At 43.8% G+C, this 15,331-nt stretch overlaps 1 protein-coding gene across 1 annotated transcript in view; it reads left to right on the top strand.

Annotated features, from left to right (window-relative positions):
* Nucleotides 1-15,331, top strand: part of AFAP1 (actin filament associated protein 1) — a 149,162-nt gene that overhangs the window by 43,489 nt on the left and 90,342 nt on the right. Inside the window, exon 2 of the mRNA XM_060148769.1 lies at nucleotides 12,623-12,751. Within this exon, the coding sequence (XP_060004752.1) occupies nucleotides 12,625-12,751 (127 nt within the window). The 5' untranslated portion in view covers nucleotides 12,623-12,624. The remainder of the gene's footprint in view (nucleotides 1-12,622; nucleotides 12,752-15,331) is intronic.

Below are 15,331 nucleotides of genomic sequence, written 5' to 3'. Positions count from 1 at the left end.
CATCACCCGCTCAGACCAAGGCAGCCACTGACCTGCTTTCTGTTAGTGCAGATTAGTTTTGCTGGCTCTAGAATTTCATAAAAATGGGATCATGCAAGTATGCCTTTTGTGTGTCTAGCTTCTTTCTCTTAGATTCTTTTTTGAGATTCCTCTGAGTTATGCATTGGGTAGTTTGTTTCTTTTTATTGCTAAGAAATATTCCGTTGTATGAATCCTTTGTAATCTGTTACCCGTATGTCTGTTACTGGCTGTTTAGGTTTTGTGCAGTTTTTGGCTATGATGAGTAAAGCTGCGAATGTTTTTGTGTGGACACGTGCAGTAATTTCTCCTGGGTAGATACCTGGCAGGGGAATTACTGGATCACATAGTAAACGTCCATTTAACTTTATAGGAAACTGCTAACTTTCCTAAAGTTGTACCTCGTGGACTTCCAGCAGGAGAGTGAGGATACAGCTTGACATGAGCAGTCCTTCCAGTTCCCGCCATTCTGGTGGATGTATAGGGGTGCCTTGTGGTTTAAATTTGCATTAACCTGATGATTAATGATGTTAGCATCTTCTTATGTGTGTATTGGCCATCTGTGTCTTTTTGTGTGTGTGAAATGTATTTAGCTCCTTTGCCTGATTCTTTAGGCAAAGAATGAGGTTGTTTATCTGTATACATTCTCAGAATTGCGAGTATGTGTCGATATAGGTGCTCTGTCAGCCACGTGCATTGCAAATACGATTTCTCTTAACGATTTCTCTCAAAAAGTCCAATTTATTAATTATTTTCTTTTAAAATGTGAGTATTTTTGGTGTCCTGAGAAATCTTGGCCCACTCCAAAGTCATAAATAATTTCTCCTCTGTTTTCTGCTAGACATTTGAAGTTTTACTTCTTATGTTTAGGTTTCTGGTCCATTGGAGTTCACTTTTGTGTATGGTGTGATGCACGGGGTGAACTCAGTTTTTCCCACTTTGGGATCCACTCAGTGGGCACTATTTCTTCCAAGACTGTCCTCTCCTGTTGAATTGGCATCTTCGTCAGCAGTCATTTGGCCGTTTGTGTGGGGATGTCTTTCAGGACTTTGTTCTGTTCCGCTCATCTGTCCTGACGCCGAACCGCACTGGTTGGTTATCGTAGGTTGTACTGAGCCTTGAAACTAGGTGATTTGGGGTCTCCAACATTGTTCTTTTTTCTCCCCAGCGTTTGACTATTCTAATTTGTTTCATTTTCATGTATTTTAGAATCAGCCGGTCAGTGCACTTTTGCAAAAAAAGCTGCTGGGATCTTGACTGGGATTGTGTTGAGTCTATAGATTAATTTGGGGGGAGAATCTCTCAAATCAATGACTATGGCATCTCTCTTTTTGTTTAGATCTTCACTGTATTTTTTCAACAACGTTTCATGGTTGTCAGCTTATAGGCCTCTCACTTATCTTGTTAAATTTATCCTTAAGTACTTCATGTATTTTAATGCTATTATTATAAGTAGTACTGGATTTTCTTTTTCTTTCACTTTTCAGTTGTCCCTCGCTAGTGAGGAGTTTATTGTTTTATAGACAAATTGAAAAATAAGTAGACAGATGAGGGGCAGTCCCTCTCCACTGAGTTGGTTTGGGAAGGCTTTGCAGAAGAGGTGGCATTTGGTTGCACCTACAGAAGTCTCGGCTGGTAGAGAAGGTGAGTGCCAGGGCGAGGGTGTTTCAGAAGAGCGCGCGCTACGGTCAGGCGGGAACACAAGGAATGTTCTGAAAATGAGTGGTAGCTGGATCAGGCCACACCAAAGCACGAAAGGTGGAATATGGCAGGTGATGAGTTTCTAAGGACATTGGGGCCAGATCGACAAGAGGTTTACTGCTGGACAAGGTTAAAACTTTATTCAGCGGGTGCTTGGGAGCCCTTGTGTGTTTGTGAGCCCAGGAGATAAGCCATTCTTTTTTTTTTCATTTATTTATCAAAAATCATAGTAAATATATGTAACAAAATTTACCATTTTAACCATCTTGAAATATATAGTTCAGTGGCGTTAAGTATGTCCATGTCGTTGTGAGGCCACCACTACCATCCATCTCCAGGACTTTTCCATCTTACCCAGACTGAAACTGCACCCATTCAACAGTAACTCCCCATTCCCCCTCCCCCAGCCCCTGGCATCCACCATCCTACTTTCTGTCTCCAGGAGTTTGACTACTCTGGGGGCCTCATATAAGTGGAATCCTACAGTATTTGTCCTTTTGTAACTGGCTTATTAACTTAGCATTATGTCCTCAAGGTCCCCCCCTGTTGTAACATGTGTCAGAAGTTCCTTCCGTTTTAAGGCTGAATCGTATTTCATTGTCTGGATAAAACACATTTCATTTGCTCATTCATCTACTGATGGACACTCGTGTTGCTTCTCCGTTTTGGCTGTCGTGCATACAGAGCCGTTGTTAAAAGCAGGGGACCTCTGACATGAAGTAGGGATTTGGAGCCAGAAACTCTGACACAGAATTGTTGGTGGGAGCTTTTTTCATAGTTTCCATCATAATTTCTGGCTGTTTTTATTTGCATACTGTTTGTCTCTCTGATGTGAACATAAGATCATGTTTGTCTTGCTTAATAACATTGTATACCCCACAATTATGCCCTCAGGTATTTTTGCGAGTTTTTTTTAGTAAATAGTTTAAATATCTTACAATAAATAGAGCATCCATTTGCATTTTTCTTTTCCATCCTCCTATTGCTGTCATTCTCCATATCCTTTTTTTTTTTAACATCTTTATGGGAGTATAATTGCTTTACAATGGTGTGTTCGTTTCTGCCGTATAACAGAATGAATCCGCTATACATATACATATATCCCCATCTCTCCATATCCTTTTGACGGAGTGTGCCTATTCCTTCTCAAGCCCTTGACTGCACCAGTCCATCCTTAGTGCCGCAGCCAGAATACGTCATCTTTTCAGGGATAGAGCTCCATCAGCGGCACTTTTCCTGACAACCCGTGACTCTGTCTTTCATAGGATAATGGTTCTGTGAGTCCAGATGTTTATCTGCTGCTCTAGATTGTGAACCCTTGTGTGTCAGAGACTTGCCTTTGAAGACATTGAGTACAGTGTCTTAAACAAGCTCACGTTTAACAACTTGTTACTAAATTAACTTGAACCGATGTAAGTGGAATGAAACTATTTGCTCTTGATATCTTATTTGAAACTATTGTCAGCAACCAGCTTGGTTTTCGTCAAGTCTTCTTTTTATTTATTTATTCATTAACATCTTTATTGGAGTATAATTGCTTTACAGTGGTATGTTAGTTTCTGTGTCAAGTCTTCTTATAGCAGCCAAGGAATCAGGCTTCATGTATTAGGAAATCTGGTTCCTGTGGTGTTGTCAGGTTACACAGATTATTATGATTAATAAAGAACGTGTCCAGATCTAGGTTTTGTCTTTTACTTTCTACAAAACAATAGCACGATCTTTCTGCTAAGGCTTGCATCATCCATCCCTGTATTATTCTGACCTTTGAGAATCATGATAATTTCCGGAAAGAATTTGTTCTGTGGGTTTTTATACCAGTGCCTTTGGGGACTTCTTGCTGGCTGCGTATAACCCAGAAGGGAGGAGTCTCAGGACTCAGAACGTACGTGTACGCACCTACCCTTTTAAAGGCACAGACTTTCCCTTAGGATATTGATAAAGCTTTTAAAGATTCAGAGTCAGTGCTGCAACGAAGCTGTGTTTGTCCTAAGTCCTGTTCAGAAACCTGACAAGGAGAGAAGAGACCTTATTTACTTTCTCTTTGCAGATTCAGATTAAACTAGCCTTGATCGAATGTCCCTGAACTCAGGGGCTTTTATTCACAGTGGCTTCTGGGTTCTCCGCTGCAGTCTTGCTGACACAGAACTGTTATTATCCCCAAGTTACAGACAAGGACCCCAGGAGTCAAAGAAGCTTAGTGGTTTGTGCTTCAAGTCATCTGGTCACTCCAACAGTGGTCGTCTAGAGTTTGAAGGAATTTTAGATGTAGTCTAGCCGAGGGAAACTTTCCAGCCAGACGGCATCTACAGCTGTGCGGCTTTTTGGAGATTTCTCAGATCAGCTTTTAGGCAGCCCACTTGGATTATCTGCGGAGGCTGTGGAAATATTTGGAAGAGTCTGCATGAAGGGTCTTAACTGCAACCCTGTAAGGGAAAATACGCAAGTGCTTTGCCTGAGTGTTGGCCACTTGGCCCAGTGCCACGCCAGTCCTGTCCCTAAGCCTCTTCCAAGTGCTCTCCTGCCGTGTCTCTGCAACCTTAGCAGAACAGGGCCCTGACCAGGTGCTGGTCAAACTGAGACCGTGAACTTGTCGGAACCATTCTTTTAACCGCTTTTGATGTGCACCCTCTAAGAACATCCCAGGAGACGCAGTTACTAACTGTGAGAGGACGATGCATGGCATTTTCCTCTGCAACTTTCTCCTCAGAACAAATCTCAGGAACTTTGTCTATTATGGAGATCTAGAAACAAGCAAGTGAATTCATTCACCAAACGCGTACTGAGTGTTTGCTGTGTTCGAGCTTCCGTGTCAGGCAGTGTGCTTAGCATTCTAGGTACAGAGAGAAGTCAAACGTGGTCCCCGACTTCAGCCTGCCTCGTGACGGGTGGAGGGAGGGACAGATTAACCCGTCGTTACAGCATGAGGTGAGAATGGCGATGCAGGTGGCCTAGAGTCTCCAGGGGTAACTAGGTGAGAGGTCGCTGGTAAAAGACGTGCGTGGGGTGTACTGGGGACGAGACCGGGGACCAGACAGGGACGCACAGGGTTAAGGCGCGGCACAGAGAGCAGCAGTGCGAGCCGAGGTCCAGGGCAAAAGCAAGCCTGGTGTATGTGGGAAACTGAGTCGTTCAGAAGAGCTGCGGGTGGGAGGTGGAAAGAGGCGTCTGGAAAAATAAGCAAGGGCGAGTTAAGATTCCGCTCCAAGGTCAGGAGAAGTCATTGAAAAGAAGAATGAGTGTAGGAGTCAGGGCAAGTTTCTGAGGCGCCTGCAGCGTAGCCCAGCGGTCCTCAGTGAGAGGGATGAGATGGGATTTTATGAAACCAGTTCTCCAGGGTCCTGACCCTGGACCCAGCCTCTGGAGACAGTCAGCATAAAGGGCAGGTACATGGCGGGCCAGGGATTTTCCATTGGCCCCAGGAGTTTATGGGATGCACTGTCTGTGAGTTCTGTGCAGGGCGGGTGGAGGGATGCAGTCCGTAATTCAGTCCTTATTCTGGGCGCTCAGACTTTTATTTTCTTATAGTCTCATCAGTCAGTCTTGTCTTTTATGTCTGATTTTGAGTCAGAGTTAGAAAATCTTTTCCCATACCAAGGTTACAAAGGAGTTCACCTACTCTTTTTTCTAGGACTGGAATGGTTTCATTTACATTCTCAGGTATCTTTGGTGTTTTTTTCTGGTGTAAGATGTACTTAATTTTATCTTTTTTTTTTCCCCCCCAAATGGCTACCAGTTGTCCTGGCCCCAGTCATCAAGAGGTCCATCTTTTCCCCACTGATTTGAGATACTAGCTTTATCATAGGCTATATTTCTATATGTATTTGGGTCTATATCTGGACTTTCTTTTCTATACTGTTGATCTTACTGGGAATTTATGTATTGCTGTAACACCATTTAATGATAGACCCTTTATATTATGTTTTAACAGAGGATATGGCTGGACCCTCTTCATTGTTCTCAGGCATCCCTTATTTTTCCCTATGAACCTTTTAGAATCAATTCGTCTAGTTCGAGACACAAAACAAAACAAAATTTTTATATATTTATTGGACTTGCATTAGATTTAGCTGTTACCTCGGAAAGAGTTGCCATCTGTCGGATGTTAAGTTGTTCTGTTCAAAGGCAAGGGGTACTTTCCGTTTGTTCAAGTTTCCTTCTTTGTCTTTCAGGAGTGTTTTAAAATTTTTCTTCTGTAAGTTTTACATGTTTCTTGCTAAATTATTTTAAGTATTTCACTTTTTTATTTGCTTTTTTAAACAGAATTTTCTGTTCCATTTATACCTTCTGTTTATTGTTTGGTATAAACATCACGTGCAAAAGCAATAGTTTTTATGTATCCGACTTTATTAACATTTTTTTGGCAGTAGTTTTATCATTGATTCTCTTGGGTTTTCTAGGTATACTTTCACATCAGCTGCACATAGAGATAACTTTATTCTTTTCTATTCTGAAGTTTCTAATTGCATTGGCTAATACTTGCAGTGCAGTGTTAGAAGTGGTGGGGGAAATGGGCTTCCCTGACTTGTTTGCAACCTTACTGGGAATGCCCGCAGTGTTTCCTCATTAAGTAAGATGCAATTTTTGTTTTATGTTAATGTCTTAGTCTGTTTGGGTTGCTGTAACAAAATACCACAGACAGGGTGGCTTATAGACAGCAGAGGTGCGTTTCTCACGGTTCTGGAGGCTGGATGTCTAAGGTCCGGGTGCTAGCATGGTCCAAGTTCTGTTGAAGACCCTCTTCTACAGTCGTTGCAGACGACTGTCTTTTCGTTGTGTCCTCACATGGTAGAAGGGGTGAGAGCGCTTTCTTGGGCCTCTTTTGTAAGGACACTGATCTTGGTCATGGGGGCTGCACCCTCATGACCTGGTCACCTCCCAGAGGCCCCCGTCCTGACGCTGTCACACTGGGGGTTGGGATTCAACAGAATGGCAGAAGGGATGCAAGCACTCAGCCTATAACAGTTAGTGCATGTATTTCATCAAACTAAAGAAGTACATATCAGTTCCCATTGTGTTGACTTAAGAAAATCAGGAATGGGTATTGAATTTTCTTGAAGGCTTTTTCATCATTTGTGGATGACGAGAATCATATGATCTTCCTGTTAGATCTATTAATATGGTGAATGAATGTTAGTAGATCTTGTAATGTGGAATCATCCTTGCATTCCTGGAATGAGTTTCATTTGGTCATGTGTGCCATTAAGGTAGTGTTGGTTTCTGTTTGCTAATATTTTATTTAGGAGTTTTGCACTTGATATAAGTAAGATTGGTCTTTGGTTTTCTTTTTTGTGCTATCTCTACTAGGTTTAGGCATCATTTTTTTTTAAATTTATTTTGGCTGCTTTGGGTCTTCGTTGCTGCACAGGCTTTCTCTAGTTGTGGCGAGCGGGAGCCACTCTTCATTGCGGTGCGTGGGCTTCTCAGTGCAGTGGCTTCTCTTGTTGCGGAGCACGGGCTCTAGGTGCGCGGGCTTCAGTAGTTGCGACACGCAGGCTCAGTAGTTGTGGCGCACGGGTGTAGTTGCTCCGCGGCATGTGGGATCTTCCCGGACCAGGGCTCAAACTCATGTCCCCTGCATTGGCAGGTGGATTCTTAACAACTGCGCCACCAGGGAAGCCCCTAGGCATCATTTTTATACCTACTCCTAAAAAAGAAAGAATTAGAAAATTGTTTATCTATTTCCATCTTCTGGAACAATTTATGTATTGATAGTAGTCTTGATGTTTAAGGTTTGGTACAATTCCCCTGTAAAACCATCTGGGTCTGGTACTTTTTTTGTGAGGACAATTCTTTGATAACTTTCTTTGCTTTCTCTGTGTAAGCTTTCTGTAATTTGGTAAATAGAGTTTGGTAAATTATATTCTTTTCTACGAAATTGTCTGTTTCACCTAGTTTCAAGTGTATTTGCATAGAGTTGTACAGAATAGTCTTTCATGACTTTTCTTAAGGCGGAGGTAGATATTTAAGGACTTGCTAGTTTTAGAAGACAGAAGTCATGGGTCATGTCCGCTTGCTGTGTTTGTGGATCCCAAGGCTTAAAGTAAAGTTCTAATAAGATGAGCATATGCTATAATAATGGTAATAGCTACCATTTGTGAAATGCTTGCCTCTGTATGGATATCAGCTCATTTTAGCCTCATTACAATCCTGAGATACCTAATAATCATCTCATTTTAAGGATGACATAATTTGGGGGAGTTACCCACTCTTCCAAAATAGAAATAGACTCACAGACAGAGAAAACAAACTTATGGTTACCAAAGGGGAAAGGGAGGGGGGAGGGGTAAATTAGTAGTTTGGGGATTAAAATGTATACACTACTATATATAAAATAGATAACCAACAAGGACATACTGTATAGCACAGGGAACTACATATAATCTACATTTCCATAAAAAGTTTTAAAAAATGGCCGTAGCCACTCACCAGGCCAGCGTTATCTCAACGTAATCCATGGAGTGATTCTCATGAAATAGTCAAAGCAGGGCCTTTGGAGTCAGAACTGCGTTCAGGTTCGTTCTGTTACGTTCCAGCCGTGTGGCTGTAAGCAAGCATATTATTACCTGGAGAGGCTCAGCCACTTATTTGCTTAGCAACCTTAGGCAACCTCTCCGAGCCTCAGTTTCTTCGCCTGTAAAATGGGGATAAGACCAGCTTCTACCTCCTGGGGTTGTTGGGAACACACACGAAGTCATACGTGTAAAGGGACTAGAAGTGTCCCATGCCTGTGATTGCCGTGTAAACATTTGCTTAAAGACAAGCAAACAAACGGGCCGTGGCTTCTAATTCCCCCATGTAGGGGGCCGATCACGTCTTTGCAGCATTATTGTGAGAATTAAATAAAGTGTCATGTGTAGATGCCTAGGACAATGCCTTTGACACAGCAGATTCTCAGAAAATATTAATTCTCTTACTTTATTAATTTGCTCATCAAAAATCCTTGCATGCTTTCTAGTGGCTTGTCCTGCTAGGCTGCTGTAAGGTACTCGGAGACAAGCAAAGCGTAAAGCCTACTCTTAACCAGCTGACTAGCTATACTAAGAAAAAAAAAATAGCACCTTAAGGTCACTCAGTACCCGGTTATCAGTACAGCTGGTAAGAGACAAAAGAGTTCAGTAACTTGGGAGGATTTTTTTGGGGAGGAGCTTGTGGAGGATGTTGAATTAGAGAAGGCTAGGAGAGAGGGGATGTAAGTTTAGGTGTTTGAAGGGCCTGTTGAGGGTAAAATGTGGTTTGTTTAGTCCATGCAGGTCCTGGAAAGGAGGAACTTTTTTAACAACTGCATCTCTCTGATTTGGGGATGTTTTGCTTTCTGAGGTGCAAAGAGCTTTGTTTGACAATCTTTTGGGTGCAGTTTCAGGTGAAAAGAAAACCACACAGTAGCTTAATAAACAATGAAGTGAAAAATCATTAGAAGGATGCAGATACCTCAGGGAATTCAGTGCGGTCCAGGTTCACAGGTAACTGAGAAAAGTCCAGGAAGGTCTCAGGAATCCATCCAGTGCCCTGTCTGTGCGGCGCTTCCTCTCTCTTGCCTCTGAGTATCTGTGTGTGCTCCTGAGGGTGTTAACTTCGTTCTTTCTTCCTCTATTAATGACTTTCCCCTGCTGGCTCATACATGCCGAAACGTGGCAGCTCCGTAGCTCCTGAGTTTACTCGTCTTCAGTTCAAGAGATCGCAACTGACTAAGAGTTCCTGTCCCAGGCAGTATATACAGGAAGGAGACTCTGATGGACCAGTTTGGGTTAAGGTGGTCCAGTTATGACCTGGGAGCAGGAGGTGGCCTGCAGGGCCCGGTGGTGTAGCTGTAGCTGCCGAGGGTCCAGCTTGTAGCTGAGGGCGCTGCCCTCTGAGGAGCGTGGGCCGGCGGGAAGCTGACTGTGGTTAGGATAAACTCCCAGCCCAGAGGGGTCTGCGTAAAATCCCCGATGGGAGCTCAGGTTGAAGACGAGATAGGACAGATGCATGCAGTCTTTGGTCCTCTGCAGATATTTTGATGCTGCTAGGTGAAAGCCAGGTGAAATCCTGCAGGATAAATATGATTTGGCTACATGCAAGAGAAGCATTTTTGATGAGTATACGAATGGGGATGGAGAATGGGTTCTGGAAGTTTAACATAGACCCATAAGCATTTTTAACGTTTTTGCTTATAGCTTTCAGCAGCCCTTCATTTTTGGACAAGGTTGATTTTGTTTTTATTGTGGTAAAATATACATAGCATAAAATTTACCATTTTAAACCTGTTTGAATATACAATTCAGGGTCGTTAAGTACATTCACATCACCACCATCCGTCACCAGAACTTTTATCGTCCCCAGCTGCAACTCTGTCCCTGGCAAACGCTCACTCCCCGTTCCCCGCCCTGCCCCAGCACCTGGCACCTGCCGTTCTACTTCCTCTATGAGTTTGGTGACTCTAGCGACCTCACAGAAGTGGAAGTACACAGGATTTGTCCTTCTGTGTCGGGCTTATTTCACTCAGCAGAATGCCCTCAAGGTTCATCCATGGTGTGGCACGTGTCAGGATTTTCTTCCTTTTTAAGACCCAATAATATATCACTGTATGGATGGACCACATTTTATTTATCCATTCATCCATCAGTGGACATTTGGGTTGTTTCCACATTTTGTTATTACGAATAACACTAGCAGCCCATCATTTTTAACGTATAGATGAGATTGTTTTCCACTTAGAATCATCGGGAAATTGTTCTAATGAAAAAGACCTTAAAGGCTAACTTAATCCAGCCCCTTCATTTCATAGAGGGGAAATTAGGAGATTGCCCAATTAGGAAAAGTGCACAGCCTCGAACACATCTCAACTACTCCGAACTCATTTGCAATTTCTCTCCCCACTTGTCTAAAATTATGAGAGCTCTGGTAGCTATAAAAGGGTGGCCTCAGTTAGGATCTTGTATTCTGGAGTGTGTTGTAGACGTGTGGAATTGTAAATTTGGGAAGAATTCCATAGACCAGTGGTTCTTGAACTTTTTTGCTTAGGACTTTTTGGCCTCAAAATATATATTGAGGACCCCAAGAGCTTTTATTTATATGGTTATATCTGTAGATGGTTATCATATTAGAATTTAAACCTGACAGATTTTTAAGATATTTATTAATATATTTATGAGAAGTAACTGCATTACGAGATAATTTGTGAAAGAGTGGCATTGTTTATATTTCTACCAGTATCTTCAGTATCCGGCTTAACAGAAGAAGCTGGCTTCTCACATCTGTTTCTGCATTCTGATTGTGATGGACCGCTGTTTTGGTGGAAGTACATAAAGACGATCTGGCCTCACAAAGCTATGTACTTGGAAAAGAGAAGAGTATTTTAGTGCCTTTTCAGAAAATGGTGAATATTCTTTGATACTACACCGAAACTCAACACGTGGTAGTTTCTTAAGGTTAGTTGCAACGTGGAATCTGGCGCTGTATCAAAGAACACTTCATTTTCTGTTACATGAAGATATTTCAGCTTATTTTACACATTAGATGGACCTTTACCCAGGTGGGCTTCTATGACATCATGGTTTCCTGAGTTGTGTAGAGCTTCCAACTGTCAACACACTGCTTTATGCACCAGGAGATCAGGTACCTCAGTGTCATTCCTGATCTCATTGGAAAAGTCTCTGTTGAGAAGCTGTCATGTTCCTAGTGGTGGATACACGTGTTCAAAATTCTCTTTTCCTGCGGAAGCTCAAATTGTGTCATTGGCAACAAATGCTGTCATTGTTTACCTGGACGTGATAAGCTTACTTTGTTCATTTTTGAGAAAATGTCGCTCACATACTCAACTCTGAATAATCGCGTTTTGTCTATCATTTCTTCTTTGGTGCTGCATGAAAACAGTGGCTTAGTGTAACTCACAGCTCAGAAGGTTGTACACGTGCTTCTTCTCTAGACGACCGTGGTACTTGAGTCCGCAAGAGAAGTGTTTCATGCGTACTTCCCACCTCACCACACAGCACCTGACAGAGGTGTATCCTCCAGGGTTGAGATCTAATGAAAGCAATGATTTTTACTGCTTCATCAAAGACACTCTTAAGTGAAAGTAGCATTTTAAAACTTTTATTTATTTACTTATTTTTACTGCTAGTGTAAGTGAAGGGTACAGTATAGTATAGTTTGGTGTCACTGCTTTGACTTGCGCTAAGATGCCAGAAGTTTAACCACCCCTTCATTTGCACCATTAGCGCAGGAAAAAGTGAATAATGTCATATATTATGAAAATAGTTTGACCTCGCGGACACCCTGAAAGGGCGTTGGCATCACTCAGAGGTTCACATCTTGGGGTAAAAATTGCTGACACCAGCCCCATGGTGCAGTCTTACGGGTGTCAGAGGGGAAGTCTGCTGTAATCCCAGAAAGAAAAGACATGATGGAAGTCAGGATCTGAACTTACATCGAGGTCCTCCCCGGCACCCAGCATCATGTGGTAACTGTAAAGCGCTCACAATCTTCCTGGGGAGGGAGCCAGCCCTGCAAAAGCACAGAGTTGGGTGTTGGGTTCCCACGTCCTGTAGTAGCTATCTGAAGACTCTGGCATTTTAAACTCCCGTCTCCTTCCTGACACTGAAATTTAATACCATGCAGTTGACAGCAGATGATGCTGTCAGGCTCTTGGGTCGTGACTCCATCTGTTGGCAGTGTGGCTCTGGGGCTTCTCCCAGCCGAACACCTCTGCCTCAGAGCAGAAGTGATGGAGGAGCACATTTGTCTAGAAGATGATGCGTGAATCTTTTAGACGCCCCGGTTTCAGCTAACTTGTGTTTCCTGTTGGAAAACAATATTCAGCCATCAAGCTAAAAACGAAATACTTTGAGTAAAATTTAGCATTCCTGTTTTGACATCTGCAGATTGGTGGGTCTCATAGAACCTTCCCTTTCTCCTTTGTTTTCAGCAATGGAAGAGTTAATCGTTGAACTTCGTCTCTTTCTTGAACTCCTGGACCATGAATATCTAACCTCAACTGTCAGGGAGAAAAAGGCAGTTATCACAGACATCCTGCTGAGGATACAGTCATCCAAAGGTACGTCTCATTCAAACCTCAAGTCTTTCTTCTTCCAGTCTCTTTTTGCCTCGAAGCCATCTTTAATTCTCATCTTTTCAGAACACATTCATGAATGAATGAATGTATTCATTCATCAAGTTGTCATCGAAGGCCTTACTACGTGCCAGGTACTGTGTTAGTCTCTGCGTTTAGAAAGATAAAGACCTTAAGGGGTTAGGCTTAAAGTAGGTGTGTTGGGCGGGTCCCTAAGAGCGCCCCAACACTGGGGGATTTGCTAGCAGGACTCAGCATGGAGTTGTACTTTCTCGTGCCTGGGATTCATCACACGGATAGTAAGGATTCAAGAAAAGATTATAAGGGGAAGAGACTCAGGCCAAGCCTGGAGGGGCCCATGTGCAGGCTACTCATGTTCCTTCTCCCACGAGGGTCACACAGATCACAGTCTTCCCTCAGCAACAGAAATGCAGCAGCCTGTGTGCAAGGTTTCTGTTCAAGGAAGCTCACTGGAGACTCAGTGCCCAAGGACTTTACTGGGGGCGGGTCACATAGGCACCCTCCGCCTGGCACGTACCAAAATCCCAGACACCCAGGAAAGCAGGTGTATTAGTCAGGGTTCCCCAGAGAAAGAGAACCGAGAGGATAGAGGGATAGAGATAGAGATAAAGAGGAGATTTGTTGTGGGGATTGGCTTCTGTGATTACAGAGGCTCAGAAGTCCCGCAGTCTGCCCTCTGCAAACTCGAGACTGAGGAAAGCCAGTTCTGTAGTTCAGTTCGAGTCCAAAGGCCTGAGCGTCAGGGAGACTGATGGTTCAAGTGCTGGCCAGAGAACTAAGAACGCCAGCGTCCGAGGGCAGGAGAAGATGGGCCACTTGGCTCAAGCAGAGAGAGTGCACCCGCCCTTCCTCGGCCTGTGTGTTCTGTTCAGGTCCTCAACAGGTTGGATGATGTCCACCCACACTGGGGAGGACCATCCCTTTTGAGTTCCACAACGCAAATGCTAATCTCTTCCAGAAACATTCTCACAGATACACCCAGAAATAACATTCTACCAGCTCTCTGAGCATCCCTGAGCCTGGTCAGGTTGGCACACAGAATTCGCCATCACAGCAGGTGTTTGGCGTGAGGTCATGTTGTTTGCCCAAACAGTCTAGGCAGAGTAGACCAACCTTATCGATTAGGGAATGGTGGGAACACTTCTGAAAGCCACATTCCCAGATGCCAGCCCTGGTAAAGACAGCAGCCTCAGGCCTGCTGTGTTAACTCTTTTGTGCACAGTGGGTAAGACAGAATAGCAGGGAGAGGGCATCAGTGTTAAGAGAACACCCAAGAGGAGTGTCCAAACCAGTTTAGTGAGAGAGAGAGTGGGGAGGGGGATGGCTGGGGGCAGTTCTTGGAGGGTATGGTGTTAGAATCCTGACGGCTGGGTAGCAGACACCTGGATGAGACGTAGAGGTTTATTGTAAGCAGCTTCACTGAGATGTAATTCACATACCGTGCACTTCACCCATTTGAATGTACAATTCGTTGATTTTTAGCCTACGAAGCCATGATTTGACACAGTTAGATTTGCGTTCCAGAAAGCTCACCTTGTCAGTCTGGGCAGTGGGTTCAAAGATCTGGCTGCAGATTGAATGAGAGCTATGTGAGGCCCCGGGTGGATGGTGGGACCAATCCCTGAGGTAGGAGTGCAGGATGAGGACCATGTCTGAGGGGCAGTAGGATAGATAGAGACAGTGACAGAGATAGAGATGAAGATAAAGACGGAGATGAAAGTTCGCTTTGAGATGATGTTGCCACTTCCCTGCCTGGACCCTTTCAGTATCTTCCGTTGCCCGTGGCTGAACCCCAGGCCCCTATGACGTGTGGTCACGCCTGTCTACTGTACAGTCAAAGGGGCTTTGCTTTCTGTCTCTGCCTGTTACCCAGTCTGTGACCTCGAGCAGGTTACTTAATCCCTTCAGCCTCCTCACCTGTAAGAAGGGCGGACAGTAGCACCCACCGCGGAGGGATGCTGTACGGATCGACGAGATCATATAAAACATTTCCAAGCAGTGCCTGACGCATGGCAGACGCTCAGCAGCTATTGGCTGCTGTTTCCTCCTGTTGAGTTTACTGGTAGAAGGAGCATTTCTTGCGACCTCATCTCCTCTGCGTACACCTGTTTCCCAGCCAGGAGTTTGGGAACACTGCAGTTAGGGCCTCCTGCCTCTGGCGTTGCCGTTTGCTTTCTCGTGATTTCCCTTCCGCTCTTGCCCTGCCCAATGAGTTTCGACCCCTTTTCTCTCCAGGCTTTGTTCTGGATGTTATTGTCCAATTCACTGATTTGTCTCTTCAGCTCTTTAATTTGCTTAAAGCTCAGCCACTGATGGTTTGATGGTAGAGTTTCCATTTGTTCTTTTTCTTTCTTTCTTCTCTTTTTCTTATTGTTTCCAGGCCTCTGCCAAAATTCCAGTCTTGCTGTCGCTTCCGCAGGTCAGGGTCTTTGTCTTTTCCCAGCCTGCAGCGTCGTGCTTGACCCATCATAGGTGGTCATTGTTGAGCAGTTATTTTTCTAGATCTAGAAAGGTGAGTCCTTGGCATGTAAATAACACTGTGCC

Source organism: Lagenorhynchus albirostris, chromosome 4, assembly GCF_949774975.1.
Source record: "Lagenorhynchus albirostris chromosome 4, mLagAlb1.1, whole genome shotgun sequence".
NCBI lineage: Eukaryota > Metazoa > Chordata > Mammalia > Artiodactyla > Delphinidae > Lagenorhynchus > Lagenorhynchus albirostris.
This window is presented reverse-complemented; position numbering and strand designations above follow the sequence as displayed.